The 25,901-nt window shown below is 44.2% G+C and overlaps 1 protein-coding gene across 11 annotated transcripts in view; it reads left to right on the top strand.

Annotated features, from left to right (window-relative positions):
* Positions 1-25,901, top strand: part of ENTPD1 (ectonucleoside triphosphate diphosphohydrolase 1) — a 68,234-nt gene that overhangs the window by 33,437 nt on the left and 8,896 nt on the right. For 9 of the 11 annotated variants that reach the window (XR_008450685.1, XR_008450686.1, XR_008450689.1 and 6 more), the window contains 6 exons: positions 21,091-21,224; positions 21,622-21,739; positions 22,978-23,128; positions 23,968-24,127; positions 24,754-24,990; positions 25,512-25,772. Coding sequence is in view for 6 of the 11 variants with exons in the window: in XM_054071640.1 (XP_053927615.1) it covers positions 21,091-21,224; positions 21,622-21,739; positions 22,978-23,128; positions 23,968-24,127; positions 24,754-24,990; positions 25,512-25,772 (1,061 nt within the window). In the remaining 5 variants the exon portion in view is untranslated. Of the gene's footprint in view, positions 1-8,844; positions 9,131-13,123; positions 13,145-21,090; positions 21,225-21,621; positions 21,740-22,977; positions 23,129-23,967; positions 24,128-24,753; positions 24,991-25,511; positions 25,773-25,901 lie in introns of those variants that run through there. The other 2 variants (XM_054071641.1, XM_054071644.1) reach the window with 2 other exon arrangements.

The raw sequence follows: 25,901 nt of genomic DNA, 5'->3' as shown, positions 1-25,901 counted from the left end.
GAAACTGCAGAAACCTGACAGTGCTCCGACTGGTTGCCAGAGAGGTGAGGATGGTGTCAGAATAGGCCAACCTGCAATAGTCGTCTTGCAAGTGCCTAGTGAAAATTGGTGCCTTGGGTAGCAAGAAACCTCATTTCATGTGTGTGGGAGCAGAAAGCACGAGGCAGTGTTTTGGAAAATGCCTCTCATAGTGTATCTTCCAGAGGCAGCAATCAATAGGTTCAGCACGGGGGAGTTCAGGACAGCAGTATCTATCAGCAAGTAGGAGAGCTTCCACCTTGAAATGAGCCATTAATGCACACCGAGGGCATGTCCTTTCATCAGAAAGGAATTATTAGGGAGTGTTTCAGAGAGAGAGAGCAGTTTCCTGGGAGTCTTGTCTACAGGGACTGTAGAAAACAGATTGAAATCTTCAGCTTTAGGAAACCCATATTTTAAATACGAATACCATGAGCTCTGCCTTTAAATTTGGATCAATACACTGACATAGGCAAGGAAGAAATTCTGCTTGGGATGCTACAGAGCAACAGACTATATCAGTTATTAGTATGATTCTTGGGCAGCAAGCGTGACATTTTTTCAGTAGCATATGTTTTTCAGAGTATCTGTGGAGGACCTCAGTCTGGGGAAAGCGTGATACTGATCTCATGCAGACAGCAGTAAAAAGCAGTAAACCTTCTGAAATGTATAGATTTTAACTTAAAAGTTACTGAACAGAACAAGAGGTAATGACTTAAGCTTGGAGTTCTATATACATGATGAATTAATCAGTGCTGTTGAATAGTTGCTTTCTATGGAACAGCAATTGTTCCATAAAAATTGTTCCAACAACAACAGAATGGAATGGCAATAAAGCAAAATCTGATGGAAAAAAAAACACCAAACGTAAACGAATATGAAGGAAGATTGTGAATTTAAAGAATACATACTGACCAGCACCCCAAAACCAAGAATCAGGATACTTTAACTAGTTCGTTCAGGCAGTGAAGGCAGTAAGAAGAAGTTAACACAAGTTAATTGGAAGGAAGTAAAGGAAGAGGAACTGGAGAACATCTGATAAAACATACAGACTGTGAATTGTGGAAGATTATTTAGAGAAAGTGAAGATGTCAGGGAAAAATACAATGTTAGCAGGACTAAGTGTGATTCAAAGGAGGCTTTCTGTGTGTCTAAGGAACAAAATAATGTATATCTAGCAATTGCTTAATCATTGTGGAGGTGGAAGGGGTAAGAGTCCAATGATGATGTGGAAAAGCTGAATAAAATATTGGTTAAATACTTTTCCAAACTTGAGGGGGGGAAATGAATTCTCACATGAAGGAATATTTGGTGGAAATATTATAATTAAGTAGCCTGTTTTGCAGATTAACATTTTGGGGGGCAATAAAGTTTCATGACAATTCTGAATTAAATGTGTCAAATACTTACTGAGAAGACCTACGCTCAATGATATTAATTTTCAGCAAACTGGAGTGGAACACTAGGGATATTCCAGTCAATGGGAAAGGTGCTATTGTCAGCCCAATATTCCAGCAGTATAATGGTGGGTAGCCTAGAGAACTATTGCCAATTTAGTTTGACATCAGTTCTGTCTAGATTACTCAATACATCTCCCCAGTACTCAAGTTTTAATAGCGAGTTTTATCATATTCTTTTGTTGTTTTGTAGAGGATGAGGCTTATCAAAGTAGCTTTCAGATTAATGTTGTTGTAGAAATGGATAGCGCTGTCAAAACGGGTAACAGGAATGAATGCATTGCAAAGAAAATTACTCATCCCAGATGGAAGCAAACCTGTGAGTTCATGTGGTCGCCTCAACCAAGCATATTAATCTGCATCCTAGAAAGGAGATAGTCCCACCTACAAGAGTCTGCAGGAAGAACTTCAAACAATATGTTCCTTTTGATTTTGGAACTCAGCTAGAGAAAAATGCATTAGAAGATGGGGTAGGAGGTGAATTATTGCAAGTACTGGTAGACCTTTTCTTTTGTCTTTGCTTTCTTGAAGGCTTTTTTTGTTTACAGTGTAAGTCAGATGACTTAACAAAATAGATGTCAAACAAGCCTGGTGTGATTCTCATTTGGAGAAAGGCAGGCTGCATTTTGTCATATGCCTGTTACCACTATTGACACCCTGGATTTATTTCTTCAATGAGTCTAGTGTCTCAGAAGAGTTCTAGGGAAAAGGTATTCTTACAAACTGAGTGAACATTGAATAAATCTGGGCTGCAAGTTATGGGACTTTTAAAGCCTGATTTCTCTGATGGTTAGGAACCACTTCACAAAAGGGGAACTGGAAGAACTCATCTCTCTGGGTGATATTTGATAGCCAAGGGGTGGACTATGAGTTCAGGACTGGGAAGGCAACTGGTCCTTTGTATGATCTATTTTCCAAGTAATTATTTGCACTTGTTTTATTTTTCGGAGATGAGAAATGTGTTGAAAATAGTTAATATCTCATATGTTTAAAATTCTCCACAGCAATAGATGTGTTTCTGATATGGTTCTGATTACAAAAGTCTGCCTGTGACTCTCCACCAAAGAATGAGCTAATGGATTAAGACCTGGATCTCTACAGACCTCAAAAATAGTTGTCAAAGGAAATCATCATTAAGCAGCTGTGTTTTCAGAGGTATTCTGCAAGAGGCCTGATGGCATTAGACAGTTTCGGTAATGATGTGAAAAGTATAAAATCACTGCTGATTTACAGATGGAGTTTGTCAGTGCTAGGAGGACCAGTACAAATACCAATTAAGTCAGAGGAAAAAGTCTAAGGAAGCCAAGAGTGGCTGGAAACATAAAGAGCAAATAATAGGCTTCAAGCCAAACTTGTAAAAGCACAGCTAATGCAACTTTGGGAGGAAAATTGGACATTGAAATCCTGAATAGACTAGAAAGATTTCCAGAAAATGTTGTCCGGAAAAAATATGCAGAGGTGTGTGTATGTATGTGTGAGTTCATAGTTTATTTGTTTTAAAAAGCAATGGTTTTGTCTGTTCGGGAGGAGGTTGTCCTCTAGTCAACCTTATTGTGACCGCTGCAACCTGTGTTTGCCTTTTAACTTGTAATTACCAGAAATCTGTAGAAAATGCTCAAGGAATTATTCGAGGAGAATGAATAAATTTAAGAGGCTATGCACCTGAAAAGGGAAGGGTTACAAAAGCTGTAATAATTGATAATCCTTCTGGCCTTTCCAAAGTTGTGTAAATGGCTTAGTATGGTGCAGAAATATCAAGCTTGATCACATTCCTTCTTTTCCTAAGACATCTCTGCAACTTTAGCATCTGTGGGATTGGGAGCAACTAGCAAACCCAACTTTGGGGTTAGAACTCCTTGGCTAGGTATTTTGTACCTTTTTACTGTCCCGCTGCTCAATGGCAGTTTTAAGCGGTGCTGGATCTGGTTTGAAGTGTGAGATAGGAGCCAGGTTCTCAGCTTGGAAATGTTCTGTTCAAGGTGGCTAGAATGTGGTCAAGGACACATTGGTCCTTGTGGTTTAGGCTGAAACTTGGGGTGAAGTGAATGATACTGGTGATGACTTTGGGGAGCCAGCCCAAAAGGGATTAGTATTGCTTAAGACTCATCAAACAGAAATCATAAAATTCCACATCATCTTCATAAGACAAGATGATTAGGAGGTGATTCTACTCTGCTGTTCTGCTCTCATGAGACCTCACCTGGAGTACTGTATTCAATTCTGGAATTCTCAGCACAGGAAGGACATGGATCTGTTACAGCGGGTCCACAGGAGGACCACAAACAGTGGGATGGAGCACCTCCCATACTGGGACAGGCTGGGAGAGTTGGACTTGTTTAGCCTCAATAAGCAAAGGCTCTGGGGAGGCCTAATTGCAGCCTTCGAGTACTTAAAGGGGTGCCAGAGGAAAGCTGAGGAGAGCTGTTTTGTCAGGGAATGTAGTGACAAAATGAGGGGTAATGGTTTTAAGCTGAAAAAGGGGAGGTTTAGATTAGATATTAGGAAGAAATTTTTTACTGAGGGTGGTGAGGCACTGGAATAGGGTGGAAGTCCCATCCCTGGAAGCATTTAAGGCTTTGAGCAACCTGATCCATTGGAAGGTGTCCCTGCCTGAGGCAGCGAGGGTGTAACTGGATGATCTTTAAGGTTCCTTCCAACCCAAACCATTCTATGAGAAGCACCCATGTTGGTTTTCTGAAAAATTAGTTATACCGAAACCATTTCTTACATTGTATTTTTGTATGTTTTTGTCAGCTAGATGTGAGAACTGGCTTTATCTCTCAGGTCAGCAGAAACCCCTGAGCAGAGCTGAAGTTTTATTGCAAGCACTTCCACCAGTGTTTCCCAGACATGGAGCTGTTACCTCTGTGCTTGCATGGGGAGCAGCAGAGCCTAAGGGTGCACTTCGATAGCATCATAATTTGACATAAATTTGTGCTGTTGAAAGAGAAGAGGAAAAATGCCTGTCTTTGTCCCTAGTCTTGTTCTTTTTTTCCTGCAATAACTTTTGGCTTGTCTGGCTTGAAAACCAACACCAGCCTAAGTGAGAGAACAGAAGGAAGCAAGGGTAAAAGTCACTCATTTAAGTTATTAGGGGGGCTTCACTGTAAGACAAGGAGAGACACAAAACCAGCCCTGTGCTCTGAAACAGTGCAGCATTCGTAGTACAAATTAAGAAATGAGTTAAAGGAAAAAGTGTGAGAGACCAGATGGAAAGGAACAGTATCGGCTAAGTGCACACTGAATAAATTCATCTGCTCACATCCTCTCATGCATTCGCTCCCCCCAAATGCTGTTGGAAAGATCATCTTCCTAGCCAGCTTATTGGGCTCCTCTCCCCTCCGTCCCTTGTGCTGCCCTGGCTGTTCACATTCAGGGATGATGTAGGCAGTGTAGCAGTCACTGCTGTCACGACTCTGTCAGTGTTCAGCCACCGCCAGCAATGCTACAACTCTGCCTGTTATAGTTCTTGTCTGAACTCTTTTTGGTTCTTCCCAACTTGGGAAGAGCTTTCTGTGAGGATTCACAGAGCCACTTCACTGTCTGCCTTCACATTGCCTTTCAAATTCCCCTTGTAATGTCAACATACTTTGTAGGCAGTCATTAAGCTTCTGGTATGAGGAGACACGTGCCTATCAGTCTGACCCACACTGTCCCATGCTCCCTTTTGACCTTCATCCAGCTGTACACTACATCTCTTCTGGCCAAAGACTAACCCTTACATGGTGGATGGATGGTTTACAGACTGACACTTGCACCTTGGAGCAAGCATTTTTGTTTCATGTAAGTAGAAGTTAAAGGCTTGTAGGTTTGTTTGTATTTTCCCCTTTGTTTCTGATCTTCCTGAGAATCTTTGCGCTGATTGTATAGGGTCGTGAATGCAATATCATTCCTGGGGAAGAGAATGAAAAGAAAACTGTTTTTACAAAGGAATGAGAATTAGCTTGTTTCTTCATTAGCTATCTGCAATCTCTCGGGCAAAGCTGAAACCATAACTGGCCTTTGAGCTCTGTGTGCTCCCTGAAGAAGATAATCAGCAGCTCAGGATGTAGAAACCGCTTCAGCCCTTCAGTCAGTTCACAGCCCTTTTGCAGTCTGCTCAGAGAGCTGTGGAGACAGCGGAGCAGCAGGAACTGCCAGTACAGTTGCTGTGGTTTCTAACGTTAACTAATAGTGACACTGCAGCTGGGGGCAGGGGAGGCAGCAGCCTCTGCACCTTCCTCCTTGGGCTGTGACAAGAAGGGAGAGACTCCTCCAAAAGTGAGGGATGGAGGGAATTTGGAGCCCATGAAGCACAGCTGATGGGATAGAAACATTCAAGGTGCCTGGCAAAGCTCAGAGAGCAGGCATGCAGCGGGAGGAAAGATGGAGCTCCTATATGGAGCATGGGCTTGGCAGTGGGGACAGGTAACAGGGTGGGATTTGTTCCTCTCCTGAAAACTCTCTCTCCCTCCTACCTGCTCTTTGCCAGAATGGCAGGGGCAGCTCTTGCCAGGGAGAACATCTGCTCTTGGCCAAGACCAGCCCTTAACTGCTGGCTCCAGCTGCTTTGTGGGAAACATACTGGAAATCTGCAATTTTGCCTTGAGTTGAATGTGCCAAATAAGTTGATCTACAGCTTCTATATATGTAGTCTTGCCTTCCTGAAATAATATAGAACTTACTGTTTATCACTTTTTCTGAGACTGCAGTAAATGAAACAGTTGAAGCTGAAAAGAACTTTCTTTTCCTAGTAAAGCTAGTGGTCAGGTTCTTGTTTACAAGTCTTAGAAATACTGTTGTAACAAAAAAGTATGAAAGCCATAAAGAAAAGAATGTTCTAGCAGTGTTGTTTAGAATGTATTCTGTCACTAGCCAGAGAGAATTAAGATCTTATTTTAAAATTAATCAGTTGCAAGTTTAAAGATGAGTTTGTCCAGTGGTTTTAACACATAAAGTTGGGTTGAGCTATGTCTACCCTGCTTGATGCAAAGGGCAGTCAAGACCACCGCTCCTTTCCCATACTGTGCTTGAGACTGTGTCAGCCTGACCAGAGGACTACCCTGGTTAAAACACAGAAAAAAAAAAAAAAAAAGTATTAAAATTTAAAAAGGAATGTGCACTTGTATGAGTGCAAGGTAAAAATATGTCAAAAGACAGAGGTGCTTTTTTGTGGCAGAGCAAACAGAGGAGTTAAGCAAACTGTGAAGTTAAGCCTTTGTGCTTCATCTTAAAAATAGTATTTTACAACAGAACCTGGCCTCATGCTATGAAATCTGTGTTAAAGACAGTAATTTTACAGTTACTTTTTAGGTTACAAAGCGTGTCTCAGCTCCAGAGACTAGTAATTTCTCTACCAATTTAAGGACTTTCTAGTGTTGTGGCCACTTGATGTCTGTGAGAATGCTAACTACATCCCATAAGCCTTTCTGGGAATAGATGTACCTTCTGTAAATAGGGATCTTGGAGAGCCTCTTCTGCCCCTTTGCTTCTCAGGAGACTGTAACCATAAATTTACGTAGTAAATTTTGCAAACAACATCTCAGGAACGTTTGTTGTGGTGTAGTGGTTAGTCTTTGGGTTTACTAGCATTTCATAGAGATTATATATAATGGAGCAGGAGTCCTGTTAGGTAGGCCCTAATGCTTTTAGAAAGTAGTAAATAACTCTCAACTTCACTGGTTTCTCCTACCTCCACCCCTGAAGTCAGACTGTGGGAAGGAAACACAGGGAATGCCCTCTTTCCTGTCACGGGGCTTTGCTGCCTGTGGGTTTTTTTCAGCCTGTTTTCAGCCTGTTTCTCCTAATCTAAATGGCATTTTCCATTATTTTCCCACATTTTTTAATTTGTAGCATAACTGGATAAATCTTGTAGTATGAGTAGTGTGTGTACTTTTCTAGACCAATAATCTCCAAGTTGCTGAAGTGTGCTGCTCCTTCTCTTGGACCCTGGGAATTCTGCCTCTCTGCAGGAGGGAGCGTGCTGTGAGCCCTGGTTTGTGAGAGCTTCCCAAACAAACAGATGAGGTGGTCTAGGGGGTGGAGCATTAAGCTGGGGTTTCGCTGCTCCCTTGTGCTTTTTCATCATCTGGGGAAATAGGGCTAATGATGCTGACTTTTGTAAACCACTTGGCAGTACATGGATGGAAAGCACTGTGACAAATATAAATGTTATGATTTGTTAGTAGGGAAAGAACAAGGTTCAACAAACCTTGTTTGAAAAGTATGATGGTCGGCTCCATCATTACCTGTTTCATATTAGCTCCCATATGTTCTGGGCAGACAGCACTGCCAAGAGCTGGAGTCGGCTGTGGAAGCCAAAGAGTCAACAGGAGCCTGTGAATAGTGAGAAGGAAGTGAGATAGTCCTGGCCTTGGTTGCTTTCTGTGCTGAGAGAAGGCTGGACTCATAAGGTTGTGACATGAGCATGAGAAAATGTGTGCACACAAAAGCTCTCTTGTGAGTCTTGCGGCTCTGCTATGGGCTAATTGCACTTATCCTGTCTCACCAGGAGCTTTACTGGGGAAGCTGAGGTTAATGCCACCCTTGCCCTGCAAGGAACACGACCAGGTCTACACTACACTAGTGACAATGGTCTCACCCTGTACGGTTACAGGGAGCTGCTTGGCACGTGACAGGCTGAAAACAGCTGTAGCTTTAACATCGTCAGTGAGATCTTGGGTGTAAACTATCTAAAATCCCTCGTGGTGAGTCTGGTAGTGACACCCAGGGACAGGCTGCATTGTTCCTCAACTGGATTTCAGCATCCTCTGATTTCCAACAGATCACTGCTGGTGCTGTGCTTATGTCCCATGCGCTCTGTGCAGGAGACCCAGCTGCAGCTGAGCAGCAGAGCTGCATGCAGGAGCAGACCCCAGACCAGCACTAAAATCTGCTTGCTTTGCTTTTATTAGGGTCCCCCATAACATAACCAAGCCAAGGAGGCCTTTCACAGCGATGGTAGCCTGTGAAATAAAGGTCTTGGCACCCTGTGCATAGGGAACGCATGCAGCTGAAGAAGCAGAAACACTAGAACTGTCCTGAAGAATACACAGATGGAAGTGTAGAACTGTCCTGAAGAAAACAGAGATGGAAGAGTGTGTGTGTGAGAGAGAGAGAGGACTAGAAGAAGCAACAGAGCAAGGGTTAAAAGAATGGTCTGTATTGATAACCAGGGATGTGACCGACTTGCACTAAAACTGGGTGAATGCTAACACATGTTTGTGACAAGCCTGGCAGGCTGCACCCAGATAAGCCTCACATGGATGACTTGTCAGAAGAAGGAATTAGTGCTGATAAAGCCCCTGTACAGATGACTCCTTTGGGAGAAAAAACTGTGCTTCATAACAGAAGGATGACAGCAAGGTCGCAGCACATTCTGTATGCAAGTCCTCCTCACCCAGCAAGAAGGCAGACTGTGGGAGCTAAGGTACCCAAATGAGAAATAAAAGGCACTGAGCAGCCATATGTCCTATGGCTCTCAGGGAATGAGGGAAGAGTTGTTTGGGTTTTTTTATGGGTCACATCATATTAGCTCCTAAAAATGGCAAAAGACCTGCTCAAAAATTTGTAGCTTGCCGCTGAAGAGGAACCCAAGAAATGTGGTGGAGACTTGGCATCTGGCACCCTCGGCCCCATCTCTCATGGGAAGGAACCTGCCAGAGCACCTGGGTCAGGTCAGTGCCTGTGAGTACGGGGGGAGTGAGCAGGGAAAATGAGTGTCACTGAAAGAGTTTTTTTGAACATTTATGATCTTCCTGCTCCATAAGGTCTTGCACTGTTGGTACATTAATTTCCTGTATTATAGCTATATTAAAAAACTACTCTGTTCTTAAATGAGAAAAATATGTGAAACCTTTGTTTATAACTAGCAAAGTCAGCACAATTTAATAAGTTTTTGTCTTGGAGTGTTCAGTGGTACAAAAATGGTCCAGAGTGAGCTGTGAGAGGCTCTGAGAGCTGAAAATTGGTGGGCAAAAATATTGGACAAAAACAAAATAGGAGGACAAGGAAAGTTGTTAGATGCTTTTGGTGATGGCAGGTGCAAAGAGGAAACTACCTGCTAGCCTCTGGCCTTCACCTTTCCCACCCAAAGAAAGCTGGCTGCTTCCCGTGTGTCTCTGTAAAGGGAGAGCAGGTCTTAGCCCAGGAGGAGAATCGCTGCTGAGAAGCATCTGAACAAGAGTGGCGTGGGAGCCCAGCCAACTCATAAATGGATTTTAAAGCTAGGACTCCCACATCTGCTCTGAGGAGTCATATCTACAGATTTCTTTGCAGAGTAACCATACAGCTCTTCTTTTTCCTATAGCCGGTTAGCCCTCATTTCCATACTTCACATCTCTTTAAATGAACCCCCTATCTCTTTGGGATCAAATCCTGCTTTCAGTTAGCATTACTGTCCTTATGAGTATCCGAAGTTTGAGTTATTTTTTGCATGATTTTTTTTTTCGAAGTTTTATTGTTTCCTGTGTAGGATGCTGGTTTCCATAGATACCTTGGACATTGTTTATCTATCCTCCCTGCATGTGCAGTTCCTCCCAATGAATGATATTGCAATTTGCCACTTCTGCTTGAGGCTTTGCTCCTTCATCTGTATGAGTGCTACACTGAGCATTTTAATGCTGTTCTAATATGTCTTGTCATCTTTATATTTTGCCATGTGCTTTTCTATGGCTTTCAATCCACATTATATAGTTCCTATCTCAGCCAGTTTAAGATTAAAATAACTGTTCATTGCATGTCTCTTTTAGGGTTTTGTACTGATAATTGTTGGAAACTTTAGCTCAGCTTTTTTCTGCTATGAGTAACTGTTAAACAGAGCAGTGTTTTATTTTTGTTCTCCTTCCCCTCTTGAGAAATGATATCAAAGGAAAAAGTCTGGCCAAGTATTCAGGATTGGTATGGTCCTATCAGAGAGCTCAGCTAGCACTGACTGGTACTGTTTGAGGTGTCTTGCATGAGTTTTGTTTCTTTATCCTTTTTCTACGTTGTCCCAGAGGAAATCATATGTCCTGAACTGCAGAGGTAGATATTAATATGAGTCACAACTTGGCATTAAGTGGTGAGAAATTTATCCGCTATTTAGTGGTGAGAACATTGACCATTATCAGTCTTCCCAAATCCTAGCAGAAGCCAAGAAAAATCTGGATGCAAATAAGTTAGTGCTTTCTTCTTCACGGCTGTTCTGCCCTTATCGGGCCATTTACTGCAGAACTGGGGCTGTTCTGCTGATTCAGCATCACAAGAAGTGATGCCAGGGCAGCTCCAGGCCACGCTTAAGGAATTAAGAGGGCATCTATTAGAGTCACAAGTTTTCTCTTTGGCTGATTTATAAATGGATTTGTTTTCTTTCTTGCTCCTTTGTCCCAGACCAGTTAATAAATAGCCTTTTCAGCGACCCTGCTCCTGCAGGAAACATAAGGAAAGAAGCCTGCACTTGTGAACTTGCAGCAAGCACTGCAGCTGGGCTGGGGATCATGTGGCTGGAAAGCATTTGCTTGAGCTTGGAACCTTCTATAGCCAAAGGGAGAATGGTGCTCAGAGAGCCCAGGAAATGCAGCAGTGTCAGAGAAGCAGCAGGCCTGTAGCTGCTTTTCAGACGGGCCCAGGTTTGCTGGCCGTTCCTGCTGCTGAGGGGCTGTGCTTATCTTAACAGAGCCAGCCAAAGGCTCTTTTCCGTGCTATAGATCTGTCCCCTTTGCTGGAGTGGCCGTGTCACCAGGTTGCCACTTCTTCAGCTGAAGTACCCTCCATTTTGTGGTGTTTGACAGTGCAGGCTGTTGATCTCTCTGTCCCTTAAGTATCTTTGGAAACGTAGGCTAAAGCATGGAGCAGAAAGGTGGAGACAGGTGTTACAGACTAGCTCGGGACTTTCCTGCCTGCATCTCCTTGATGGGAACTTGAGAGCAGCTCATGCTTTTACTCCTCTGGGGGAGATGCAGTGAGAAGTGAGAGCTGTAATGTCCGTTTGCTGAGCCCAGTTCTGGGTGCAGTCTCTGCAGATGCCTGGGAACTGCTGGGTCGCCCAGAGGTGATGGTGGATTAATGCCCCCACAGCAGCCCCACACGTAAGGTGCGCCCACAGGGCAGCTCAGGCACTTGTCAGAATGATGGGCTGCTGTGACCATCCCTTGTCCTTGTTACCATTCTGTGTCCATGCTGCCTTATCCAAAGTATTTCTTGTTGGTATTTTGAACTATGATATTTGAGGCAAGGACTTTTTTTTTCCTTGGGATGGCAGGCTGGGGAGGAAGGGGGTTAGTAACGAAGACAAACAAATTGAAGGCCAGACTGCAGTTTGATTGTAAATGCTTTTCCTTTCCTAGGCATAATTCTCCCCAGGATTCAGTGCATGTCCCAGTAATAAGTAATCTGAACTTTAGAGATTAATGACATCCTGTGCCAGCCCATTCATCCAGCAAGATACCTTTACTGTTTTGTTCCATGTCAGCATGGGGCTCCAGCCCTTGAAGGTGCTCTTCTGAGCCTGAAAATTTAGATTCTTATTTAACTTATTACCTGTGTAACCTTCAAGAAGTATTCTTTTTCTAACACTCGGGAACTTTGTCAAGGGCTGTGCCCTGCAACAGGCTTTAGTCCCATGTTCCTTCCCGTTGGTTGTCTCGAAAAATACCACAGGGTAATTTGTTTCCTGCTATTTGAAATGGAAATTGTAGCAGCATGAGGAACAGAGTGTGATATTCATGCCAAATATCATGACCTGAAGTCTCCTTGTGGTTTGTGGGAATCCTAGTTATTAAAGCTGATCTCTGAGAAATCAGTATATTTTTCCGCAAAGCCTAGACAATGGATACACTCCTCGGGAGGAGACAGAAACTATCCCAGCTGTTCCCTGTCCTTGCTCTGCCATGAGGAACAGAGATACCAGTGCTGAGAGCTGGAGGTACGGGGGCAAACCTGGAAGTGTTCAGCTATCTTTTTTTATGCATGGAGTATTAACTCTGGCTGACTGAAAGGAGGCAGCGGGGCTGCTGCCCTGCCGGGATAGCGAGGGGTCTTTCACTTCATCTGCTTTCTTCTCTGCTCTAAATGGGTACTATGTATGTTCGGGGAGGAAGAACTCTCTGTGTATCTTGCAGGCCTGAGATACGCTCCTCTTAAAGAGCAAACTGATGGAAATCACAATTGCAAGGGGTAGTACAATCCAGGTGTAGGCAAAATCCCAGGCACAGACCAGCACCACAGCAGTCCCCAGCATACGTGCTCATGCAGGATTGCTGGGGAATGGGCATCTGTCCCTCCGCATACATGGCCTCATCAGCCAGGGGCTTGCTAGTGGCTCTGCTGATGCTGCACCAGCCTGGAACAGTGTTTATGCTTCTGTGGTCAGTTTCCAATGGTTTTCAGTCCTCAGTGGGAACTGAAACTTCAGGAGAAAAGCTGATTGCTTTGCTGTGCTGAAATCCTCGGGAAGCTCAGGTTCCCTCCAGCCGCAGCAGCAAAGGCGGCTGCTCTGTTTGCTCACATGTGGCACTTCAGACAGCCGCGTTGTTTTTTGGAGGCTGAGGAAGTGAGGCCCTGAAACCGGTAGTGTTGCTCAATGCACAAGGCAATCCAGGAGAGTGGTAAGGAGTGTGGCAGCCTCAGCCCCCTTGAGGCAGGAGAGGTGCTCAGTGGAGACAGCACACAGGGATCCGGTGGCTACTTGGAGGGTGTATTTTGACATCACTGTAAGTGCTGGGCGCAGAGCTTGCTGGGGGTGGCAAAGGGTTTGAATGTGTTTTCTCTTCACTTGTCCCTCCTGCCAGAACCTCCTGTGGGGAGCAGCAGTATTTACAGTGCTCAGGACTTTGTGTTTTCCAGGAAGTTTCTGAACTTGTTGACCCAACGTGGGTATTGAAGGGGGAAAACAGTTGTTCTGGAGGCTATTTCCTCTGTCTTACCGTGCCAAATTCTACATCCCTCTGGTGCAAGTGGCTGATGGGGCACAGGGAAGGGGGGGCTGTACTGGATTGCTGATGTGACTCGCACATCACCAATCTGCCCATAAAAGCAGTGGCCCTGCAATAACTAAATAGTTGTACACAATAGCTGCTGGGGGGTGAACTGCCAAAGTGGGTGAACTGCCAGGCTGCCAGGGACAGGCGGGGGCGTGACTGTAAGGAAAGCTGATACAATGGTTGATTTTGGTGAATGACAGGGTAATTCCCTAAAATTGAGGTTGACCATCTCGTAGTTTGCAATGCATTACTTCCAGCACAAGGGAAATGTATATTGCCCTCAATCGCAATAGAGAAAAAAAACATTTCTATGGAAGTAATGAATTATTATACAAGTAATGCACGCTTATTCTATGTCAACAAATAATGTCTAGGAGCTCTCAAAATAAGTTATTTCCCAAATTTAAAAATACTTGAACTGGATCAGTGAAGTATTTAAAATAGCCAAATAGGAATGCTAATTGGAAGCAACCTATTCACTTCTTATTCTATTCTCCAAAATCCTTAATCCAACAGTTGAAAGTTATGCTAATTTGAAAAATGACATCTCTAAAGAATGCGTATATAGGGGAAGAAAAGGAAGATGCAATTAATGCAAATTTAAAGTCAAAAAGAGTAGATGGTCAAAAGAAGCGTAAGGAAAAGATTATGGCCTGAGATTTAAGAAGACCGTAGAAGAATTTAAGGATATGGAGCACAATAGGAAGCCTAGCAGCACCATTGGCCCATTGCAAGTCGGCATGTTGGAACTATCGGTAATAACAAAACTGAAAAAATGTCAGTGCTTAATACTTCTTTTTTTCTCCGAAAGAAAACCAAGTGTGTCAACATCATGTGATAACAAAATATATTCAAGTAATAACTTAGGAGATAAGCTGGGGAGCGGGGGAAAGACATTTTTAATTCACCAGATATTTTTTGATGAAACTTCAAGCTTTGGGGCTAGTGACAATAAATCTCCAGTTAAGTTATAGCTTTGATGGGCTGGTAGCAAATTAATACCAGAAGTTGTCTTGTGGGAGACTGATGTAACTGATAACAGTTGTTTCTTCTGATTTGAAAACTTCTTTGATGTGTGAATCCTCAAGAAATGAGCACAAATAGGCTACAGGCTTAGAAGCCCAATAAACATCATATAAATGTGAAATTAACTATCTAAAGGGCATTCTGTCAGCAGTATCCTGCTATTTGCTGGTTGTATTTGAGAATATTGAGTATCACTGTGTTACTGCTGGGATGTAAGCTGGAAGAATATCTTCCCATAGAGAGACTATTTAATGAACAGGCATTGGGAAGGTTTTGGTGAGGATGGTGTATAACAACAGGAATGAGGGGTTATGATGCAGGGGTGAGAGGCAGTACGAGTGCCTTGCAATGCAACTGGGGCAGCTGAGCAGCACACCCAGCACTGCCGAATGCCATGGGAAGGTCTCTGACAGGGAATCTGCTTTGTGCACAGGGTGAATGAGGGATTTGCCAGTGGGGAAGCCTGGGTCACAGGGTCTGCTGCCCAGGACACACTGAACATCACTCCTCCAGCAGTAGACCTACTCTGCAGGGTCAATGTAAGCAGAGCCGTGGGACTCTCCTGAGCACAAAGCCCCTCTGTGTGCTGCCAGCTGAGCAGGCGACTGCAAAAGGGAGAGAAGGGGCCTGTGTGTTGCCTGCTCCTTTGTGTCCATCTCTTGCTGCTGCTGCTTGGCTTTTGCAGCCTCTAGCACCCTCCAGCTCTCCGGGATTGCCATGTGCTTTTCTCTTTTCCAGGAAAGCAGGTCTCCTCCAATATGTCTTGTGTGATTTCCCAGGATTGTATCCCAGTCATGACTCTAAAAGCATTGAAAGGATGAGGTGATCCTACCCCAAGCAATGTTGTGCATATGGATAGCATATAGCAGAGTGGTTGCTGTGGCCGAATTATCTCTGAATGCAGCCTGGAGCTTTGTTGGGGGAAGGAGGGAACTGATTTATTCAAATGCATGTGTATCCCATGAGGAAAGCATACGCATTGTATTGGTCTTTGCTAATAGCGTAGCTTATGAGTGCATTACCCTTCTTTTGCTAACTCCCTGCCTTCTGAACCAAGGAAACAGAGCTAGGAGGCAGTCCAGGAGCCACCTGTGCCCTGAGGCAGGATCAGCTGCAACAGCCCTTGCAAATAGAGATTTCATTTGTCTGAAGACAGCAAACGTGTCTCCATGGCTCTTCTGTTTCTGAAATAAACAATCCCATTCCTTCAATCTTTCTTCATACATCAAGTTTCTAGACTTCTGATCTTTCTTCTTGTTCTCTTCTGGAGTTTCGCCAAGTGGTCAACATCTTTCCTGAAAGGCGGTGTCCAAACTTGGGCATAGAACTTCACAGGAGGTTTTACCAGCATTAGACTCGGGGAAGTATTACTGCAAACTGCTATAGCTGCAAGAATGTTTTCTCTGGAAGTGCTGATTGAGCGATTGCTCACCATACTGTCTTTCGGTGATGGCTATTTTCTAAATATTGTATTTGCTCTTGTCATTACTCAATTCAGTTGGATGTTTTCCCCAGGCTTTCCCCTATTTCTCAAATTTATTTTGAATTCCAGTCCTATGTGTCAGTGTGTGTTTGCTCCCAGCTTGGTATTATCACAGGTACAGGCACATTCTTTACTCCATCTGCCAGCCACGAATACATATGTGTGTGTGTGCACGTGGCACAGACTAGTTCAAGCACTCTGCCCATATATGTATTCTAAGACAAACCTGAACCTCTTACCAGCCTAAGAAAAGATTTTTCCAATATGTTGGCCAGAAACAGTTGGTTTGCATTACTTTGCAGCAAGATTTTCCTAGGTAACTTGTACAAGAGCATGTTTGAATGAAAAAGGCAGACGAAGGACGAGTAAGAAGTCAGATAGGAACAAAGAAAACTTCAGCTCTTCTGAGTATTTATGAACTCAGATGTTTGGCTGTAGTGAGACTCAAGACAGGAGAGCCTTTTAGGTAGTGTGCCTCAAAACCTGATGCCAATTCAGCAACTTCACTAAGTGTGCAGTTCAGCCAGATAGGCTTCATGACAACCAAAATGTCATTTTCCCTCAGCATGAGGATAATGTGTGTCTCTCCTGTCCACCTTGAAGAACAGCAGCACTGACTGCTTCCATCATCTTTCTCTGCAATTACTGCTGGCAGAACTTCATAGATGTGAATTCCTGCAGTTAGTAAATGTGCACAGACTGCATTGCCAGAGCCCCTGTGTACTGGGCACTCTGCTGCCCAGGGTTATTTTAGTCTGCAAGCACTTGCCCTGATGGATGCCCCATCTGCCCAAGCTGTCCACCCTGTGCCACAGAACTAGATGCAGGTGCTGGATGCATTCAGACTGCTGAAGGATTCAGGCACCCTTCAGCCACAGGCTCCTGTGCTCTTTCAGCTGGCAGGCAGGCAGGCAGGCAAGTTGTTGCTCCTTGCTTTAAAAACAGACTGGCATCTGACTAATTTCAGTCCATACTTTTCCCAGTTTCTCAGTCTTCAAGCATGCCTGTGTCCCTTCGAGACAGGTCATAATTCAGTGGCTTCTCAGCACTGTGCTGTGTCTTTCTGATATGTTTAGGTTCAGGAGCTCTGCAGGCTATATTCCCATTTGCTGGGCTACGTGATTGCATGAGCATACAGCAGCTCTTCCCCAAAGGCCAAGCATGTGCTTAGGAAACCAGTTATTGGAGAGACTCCCAACAGACTGCAGCAGCAACGTGGGTGATTAGCAACAGAGGTAGCTGCCAGCTGATGGAGAGGATTCATAAGACACCGTCTTATTCTCTGTCGTCACTCCAAGCCTCGTGGGCAGCAGGCAGTGTGTCTTGGAACTCCCTTTTCTTACAGCATGTAGCAGGACTAATTTAGTTAAATGTGATGAAATGTGGGTTTGCTGGGATTACATGGAAGACGTACTGGGCTGACAGTGCTGGTCATGATGGTAGGTGATCATGTGTCTGAGGTAGTATAAGTCCCCATCTCACTCCATTCAGGCTGAAACTATCATCTTCTAGCGTAAAGGGTACATTACTGTGCAAGGCTAGTCTTGTTGCAGCTCTGATCACAATGCTTACAAGTAAAAGCAGGTTATTCTCTATGCAGAGAAGGGCTGCTGGACTGTTCAGGCAGATGGAGAAGGCTGGAAAGACAAAAATCCGAAAACGCTTATACTTTTGTTAAGAGAATTGAGAACTACAGAAATTTTGAGACAGAGATAGAACAGAGAGGGAATAGGCTGGCAATAAATAAATTAAGGCTGAAAATGAGAACATTTCTGGCCATATAGAAGTGTGCTGGGAGCATAAAGATGGTGTTGGGACCTGTCTCTGTCAGTGAGGCACACGTGCCGTGGAAGAGTGATGGCATTGCAATACAGCCTCCTGTCATCCCTTCTGTAACGGGCTGAGCATGAGCAGCCAAAGAAAAGAGCAAACTATTAATGTTAGCTGTTGTGCTGAATCAGAGTTTACAACAATATTTGTATTTATTAGAGACGAGGGTATCTGAACTGCGCATGGGTTTGAACTGTGTGCAGCATCTCTCCTTTTCTGCTTGACGATCTGAATTTCAGTCCTTAAGCAAGCCTTAGCCTCTTCTTGTTACATCTCTAAAGGCAGCTGTTTGCCTGATTGCTTTTAACATTCATTGCTAAGTCTTTCTGGTGAGAAGGGACTTGGGAGGTGGGCAGCCTTGGCTGTGAGTGACATCTCCTGGCGTGCAGAGCTGCCAGTGACTTAGGTAATGTTGGCTGGAGAAGCAGTTTCCGGTTTGCCTTGAGGCTCTGGAAGACACTGGAGATAATCCTGCTTCCTTGCCTTCAAACAGTTCTGCTTCACGCTGGCATGGTCCTTCCTGGGTTATTCACTGAAAGCAAGAGGTTTTCTGCAGCAAAAGTTCTGTTAGATGAAGTGTCTGCTAACATCATTCTTGGTTGATAGGTAACTCGGAGACAAAAAGGCTATCAGATCTATTTATGTTCTGAGACCTGCACTGATCACTGGATGGAGTCAGTGGTACCCCCTACCAAAAAAAAAAAAAGCCGCAGACACCAAAATTAGAAACAGGCAGAGATGCCTGAGCAGCTGGGCTGTGCTCCAGCATCTGGAGAGTGCTTAATGCCTGTGCAGCTGGACAAAGCTCCAGCACCAGGCAGCTCTGAGCCTTGGGGTGGGGAAAAAGAAAAGCAGCACAATTTCTATGCCTACTTACGGCCTTAGGTGACATTTTTGTCACAACTGACAGCGTGTACTAAGGGAGGAAAAGCAGGGATTTGTCTCTGTTTGGGTTCTGGCTGTGCACAAAGACGGGAGATCATGCCTGCTTGATTTTTAGCTGAGGAAAACTGCTACTAGAAGACAAGTCCTGGGGTCTGGCAATCAGAGGTGCTAGAGAGTCAAGTATTGCTCCGTTTGGTTAGAGACGGAGGAGTGTTTGCATGGCATTCAGCAGCATCAACATAAGATGCAAAGGATCTGGGGGAATGTAGGGAATAAGTTAATTCTTTAGCCACTGCAGGACTTGCAGTTACGTGTACAGCTGATAAAGGTAACCAAGTGTACAGAAAAGGGAATTTGTCCAAATACTTCACCTTTCTGAGCAAATGGTGGGTGAATCTTATTTTAATTACATTTAGTTCTTATCTGGATTTATAATGTTGTGGGTTTGGGTTTTTTTTAATAATCAAATATTCATGTCTGTACACTTTGAGTGCTATTTGGAACATTATCGCTTTGCTAGGTTGCCTTCTGGATTATAGTTATTGCTTTATACCTTTTCTTGTATGAAATATTTCAACAAAATTCTGCTTGGCTCTATTAGAGTTCACACAGATAGATGCTCTGGTATGGGATACAGCAGTGAAATCCTGTATTTAAGCCCAGAGGCTTAAAAAGTGCTCATGATACTAAGCTAAAATTCAGCAGGCAAAAATTCATGTTCAGGGTTAAGGAAATAATGTGCCTTGGAAAAATGACTAATCTCAGGTTGCAGGTGGGATGCAGACAATTATCATTATGCCTCTGCCTACAGACAAGGGTTTTATACATCTGTTTATTTAGTTGATCTGTTACAGAGAGAAAATTGTTCCTGCTTTGTTGCTAATGCTGCTACTTCCAGAGAGTGCCTGCTGAAATAATAATACCCATCACAACAGAAAGTTTAGAAGCATTAGCATTGATGCAAAGTTACCCATCCTTCAATCCTGTGAAAATAAACAAAAAAAGTTGTTAGAGGCTGCCCCTGGACAAGATCTTAGAGTAAGAGTGGCAATAGTTATGTGGACATGCTGTGCAACTGTCAGCGGCGGCTTCAGTTTTCAAGCGTGCTACCTTCATGTCTATACTGTGCAGGTAATTATACATTATAGCATACTACTGTCTCCAATAAGAAGAAAAGTCTCCCAGCTGTCCTGCTCTGCTGTTTCTAATCACTTCAAGCCAGGAGTTCTGAGGCATTTTTGAATAAAGCTGTATAAAATACGTTCTTACCTCCTGCTGTCTGGTATGTGCACCAGACTATTTTTTTAACCTGCATTCTTGGAGATATTGGCAAGCACGCTGTGCCTCTAACAGGCACTCACAAAACGCGAGCATAATAAGCTTCCAAATTTCACAGTCGACCTCAGCAGATTTACACATGAGCACAAAGAGAGGAAGCACAAAGGTCCAGGTCAGTCTTAGGTTTCCCATGGACCTTCCCACAAGGAGATCATCAAAACAAGTCCTCTTGGCATTTTTAGGTTCCATTTTCTCTAGGTAGGTGGGAAGACATTATTTGTCTACAATTTGTTTCTTTTCACTTGAGCTAAATTCTAAAAATAGGCTTTTTGGGTTGTCTCTAAGTTTGGGTAACACTTTGTATAGTTCTGGCACCTGGGACTGACTTTGATGTGAAACCAGAGTGGTTAGAAGATGACCGTGTTCAGAACATGAATACTTTTCATTATTTGCATATGTGATGTGGGGTGCCACGGTAGATTAGGAGCATCGATCCAATATCGCCTGAGGGCTGGAGAATGACCTCTGGAACTCCAGTTCTGGCATGCAGATGCAAAGCAGGTTCAGTCACCTTACTTTCTTGAAGCATGAAGATATTGATGTCATTGTCTGCACAGAGGTGTTGTCACCCTGGGTGACCCATAATGTACTCCTAAGTGCCTCCCGAAGTATTTATGTATAAGAAGAGAAATTAGTATCCATATGAATCAGTGGGCTTGAGTATGGAGCTTCAGTATGGGTAGAAATGGATTTCATGTTGTAGTGAGAGCAGGTATGTCCCCTAGAATATTGAAGCTATTTGTTAGTTGTAAGTGTTGAATTTACAGCTAGATTTTGCAGCTAGATTATAAATCTGGAAAATATTTTCACTGATACCTTTTCTAGAGCTTTGTGTTGTGTATGGTCTTTTTGTTAAACAATTACCAAACTGGCTGAGCCTAATCTGTAAGGTGACATTTCAACCATGGGATATATGAAGGAGAAACCAGAGCAGGAATCGGAGGATCTCTGCCTCTAAGAAATTCCCACACAAGGACATAGAGTAGGAGGTGGGAGCAGCAGTGGGCAAAGGCAGATGCTTCATAGTGGAAAGGGACTGCAGGAATGTGCCTGGAGACCTTTGGGGTGAGGTAAGATGGGCTACTGGGATACTATCATCCTATTTCTGCTCTAGTCACAGGTACCAAACCAAAGATGTCCTGGACAAGAAAGATTCTACTCATCCTGGGATTCCTCTCTACTTTGGCTATAATTGCTTTAATTGCTGTAGCTGTGACCCAAAACAAGCCACTTCCGAAGAATGTTAAGGTATCATAAACTGGGCTCTTCTAGGAAAATAAGCCAGGGTGGGGGGTTAAGGCATCCATGGTGGTCCAGGACACATTGCTGCCTTTGCTGAGTCTGGATAATCTCTCTGACTTTGTGCACCTTAAGCATCCCCTCTTACATCTTCGAAATAAAAACAGATATTGCTTCACAGGGGATCATACCCTAAATAATCAGTCCCAACTTTGCTGCTTCTCTGTTCTTATATCCTTTGATGAAAACTTTGCACCAGAGCACTACTGAGAAAGGGAATGATACAGCATGTTCCCACAGTTGTCAGATGGGCTGTTCATTTCTGGTCCACTCATGTGTGGAGATCAGTGCATGCTGGATCTGGTTCGGTGCCTCAGGTGCAATGACAGCTCTGTTTTGCCCACAGTATGGGATTGTGCTGGATGCGGGGTCGTCCCACACTAACCTGTATGTGTATGAGTGGCCAGCAGAGAAGGAGAACGACACTGGGGTGGTTCAGCAGGTGGAGGTGTGTAAAGTCGAAGGTAAGAGGAGAAAAGTGAGCTGTGGAGGTGGCGCGGGATGGAGAAGAGAGAATGCAGCCTAAGGGAGGGGGAGGAGAAACTTGGAGGAAGAGGTTAATAGTTAAGACTGGTTTAGATCTGTGGGCTAACATGTATCCCACCACTTCCCATGGGGATCTGTATGTGCCTGACCTTCCTGAGAGGAAAGCTGGACCTGCTTTTGCTTTTGCTTTTAGGATGCTTAGAAGTGCTTCTTGGAAAGATCTACACTAAAGAATGTTCTCAAATAAGTAAAATATCTGCATGCACCCTTGCCAAAGTGCCAATGAACGTCAGGCAGTGGAGAGGGGAGGACACAGTTTGTTCTTTTTCAAGGCCCCTTTGCCAGCTGGCCACTGGGCTTGTAGTCCAAGGTTGCTCAACTTACGCATGTCATGGTTTATTTTTGTATTCTATTTAATTGCTTGTAGATATTGTATGGTTTAGAAAGAAATAAATTAAAGATGCTCAAGGATGTACGTGACAAGGACCAGAGCAGACTATCATGGATCGCTGCACTCTGAGGGGAGGAGAAGTGTTGTCAGAGCCTGCTTGGGGTCTTTTCAGGCCTGTCTGCAGCACAGGGGAGAGTCACACTTACCGAGTTGCTACGATAGCTGCTGGGCACTGCAGCGTGCCATGCCATGAGCAGCATGCTGAGCGTATGGCAACCTATAGCAAACGTAGGGCAGGCTTCACTGCTGCCCATGCAGGCCCTTGTCCAGGATGCATGTGGCAGGGAGGGACAATGAATTTTTCTTTGGGCTAGCATGAAAGGGGATAGCTGCAAAATACTCATTGCTGCATGTGCAATACACAAACAAATGACAACATCTTCCCCTCAAGAACCCAGAGTAGTGAAGGGTCAGGGATTTTCAGGCACAGATCCAGGGTACATTCAGGGCACATCTCTGCAAAAACAGAGGCGAGTCTGCAGATGTCCAAGACATACTAAGTAAGCAATATGTCTCACTGCAGCCCTCATCACTAGTCCATAGCCCACTTCATAGAGAGCGGGTGTCAGATGCTGGGCCCTGGGACCATCCCTCCATGCACTGGGCTTACTTGGTGCTGTGGCATTTCTAAAACTCCCTAGAAAAGGGGTGGTTGAATTTGACATTGCTCTCTGTGGTAGTGATATGGTGTAACATGACTACTCATGACAGCACTCTGGGGTTACACTTGGAGTTTGAGCAATGAAGTGTCCTTATTTCTTGCAGGCCCTGGGATCTCAGGTTACTCCCATGCCACAGAGAAGGCAGGTCCCTCTCTGGCACAGTGCCTACGACAAGCAGAATTGGCGATTCCCTCAAAGCAGCACCAAGAGACACCCGTCTACCTCGGAGCAACTGCTGGCATGCGGCTTCTCAGGTACTGCAGGGCTTGTTCCCTTTCCCTTGCAGCACTGCTCCTGAGATCACCACTGATGCTTATTGAGGGCTTCTTGGACAAAATCCTTGGACATGCTGCCAGCTCATACTTTGACCAGATACAGTCTTCTGCCACTGGTCTCTCTGAGCCTTGGGTCTCCCTGGGCTCTTCCTCTTCTTACCCAGAAGGTCCTTTTCCACTCACTCCAACTTTCCATCACCTCCACCATCCACATGCAGTACAGAAAAACAAGGAGGGTAACAGCACCCAAAGGGATGCTCACGATGCTCAGACATCCGCCACAGTATGATATTAGGCCTGACCTAGGATTTTTGTGCCCAACCATGCTGCATCTCCCCACATACCTTAACCTAGCTTGAGACCGTGAAAGCTAAAGTAGCTTCATAATAATATATCCTTTAATTGAAATTTATGACTTCCATAAGGATGCCCCAGACCTCTTGCCTGCCTGGGACAGGGAGTTGATCTTGTATGTTTGCTGTCTGGGGAATCTCCCTGGGGGTACCAGAGGGCACAGATTTCTTCTGTAATGTTGATGGTGAGAGGAATCTCCCTGATCCCATTCCTACCAATGCATATGCTCCAAGACAGCAAGGGAGTTCTGGCCTCTACTCCAAGCCCTGCTCTCGGCTGTGGGGTCTGTAAGCATCACAGCTGGTGGCAACTGTGCTGTCAAAGTGTGGCAGAGAGGGATATGGCCAGTTAGAATCAAATGTACCCATATGAGGGACTGTTCTGTTTCTGCCTGCAAATAAAGCCCACAGGCTGCTGAGAGCTGTCAGCCAGAGTAACTCCCATCCTTTCTTCCATTCATCCAGCTTGGAGAATAAAAGTGCAGCTGACAAAGTGTTGTCCTCAGTAGAGAAGACGCTACGCTCAGCTCCCTTCAATTTCCAGGGTGCCAGAATCATCAGTGGTCAAGAAGAAGGAGCCTATGGGTGGATCACCATTAATTACCTGCTGGGCAATTTCAAGCAGGTACTGTATCAGTGGAAAGTCCATAATTGAACCATCAGCTTGAAGTGCTTTGTAAATCATGCCTTGCAAGAGAGTGTTGTAGGCAGTATCTTCCCTTGTGAACCGTTTACCAGGAAGCAGCACATCTTGCCTCAGCAGGCAAGATACATCAGTGCATACATCCTGATACCCATAGGTACCACTGTAATCAGGCTTAAAGCCTGAAATAAAACACCAACATCTTCAATGTTCAACTTGGGTACAGTATCCTCCTCGCTTCCCGATTTAAAGTATTTCTGTGCCTGCATAGTTTGACAATGGTTATTTACTTTTGAGCTTATAAATCACCTGGGAGGCAAAACAGTAAATTGATTGGTTTTTTTCACATAACAATTGTATTGGATTTCATATTCTTAATCCTTCTGCAAATGCTCAGACATAATCAATCTCTGCTTTCTGAGCCTGTGTCTTTTTCTTGTGTTTTGTGGCAGCTCTCATCTCGTGCCTCTCTCCAGGTCTTCCTGCCTCTCCTCTGTTCTGTCCTTCTTTCTTCTCATAGGTCTTTCTCTTTTTTTTTCCCTCCCAAATAAATCTTCCCCATGCCTGATGTATCTGGTTTGCTTTTTTTTTTTTTTTTTTTTTTGAAGTCTGGCTGGACAAAACTTTTATATTCCCTGAAATCCATAAGTGAGACATCAGGAGCCTTAGACCTTGGAGGAGCCTCAACACAGATTACCTTTGTACCAAATGAACTCTCTTCTGAGTCCTCGGAGAACCTGCTTTACTTTCGTCTCTACGGCAAGGATTACCTAGTGTACACGCATAGCTTCCTCTGCTATGGGAAGGACCAGGCTCTGCAACAGAAACTGGCCAGAGACTTACAGGCAAGTACATCTGTAATTGTAGGTAGAGATCCAGGACCCTCCCAGCTTTGACATTCTGGTGCTGTAAAAGTTACTGTGTCCCAGCTATCTGTCTTATCCCTTTATCTGAATTTGGGAAATGTCATTATCCTCCACAAAGACTGGGCAGATGCCCAAAGGGGTGTCAGTCAACGTTTTTAAAAGTAGTACCAATTTGAGGTGCCTTGATTCTTGGGCATAGGATAGCAGGAGTACTGTGTTCAACTGAAGTAGTCGGGGGAGGTGATGTTTCACCATCTGAGAATCCCAAATCAACAACAGCTTCACAAAATGTGGCTGAAAGTAGTTTGCCTAGGGTACTACAGGGAGGCTGTGGCAGTACCCATGTCTCCCAAATCACAGCCAGTGCCTTAAACCATCCTCATTACTTTGACCCAATGTGTGTCTCTTGGTGTGATATACTCTGACAAGTGCCCTATGGCTCTTTCCCAGGGTATTACTCTAGAGTGAAGTGTAACAACTTGGGTTGATTTTACTTTCAGACTGTGGAGAACAGCAGCCTCCTTGATCCATGCTTTCACGAGGGGTATCAGAGGACTGTAAATATAAATGACCTCTTCAAAAACCCTTGTACATCAGTCAAGAAAAAGCAATTCCCTTTCAGCCAGCTGTACATACAGGGAGAGGGGGATTATCAGAAGTGCCGAAGAAACATTCAGAAACTCTTTAACAAAACCAATTGTCCTTACTCCAGTTGCTCCTTCAATGGGATATACCTACCTCCATTACAAGGGGATTTTGGGGTAAGTCTTCATATTCTGTAACCCTCTATAACTCAGAATATCAGAAAAGCAAAAATACAGAGTAATGCTAGAGTGTATTCTCCATAGCAGGAAATGTAACTACAAAAGTGTTGCTGTACTTGCTGTGAG

Source organism: Cuculus canorus, chromosome 7 (genome assembly GCF_017976375.1).
Source record: "Cuculus canorus isolate bCucCan1 chromosome 7, bCucCan1.pri, whole genome shotgun sequence".
Lineage (NCBI taxonomy): Eukaryota > Metazoa > Chordata > Aves > Cuculiformes > Cuculidae > Cuculus > Cuculus canorus.
Note: the sequence above shows the minus strand (reverse complement) of the source record. Positions and strands in the feature narration are given on the sequence as shown.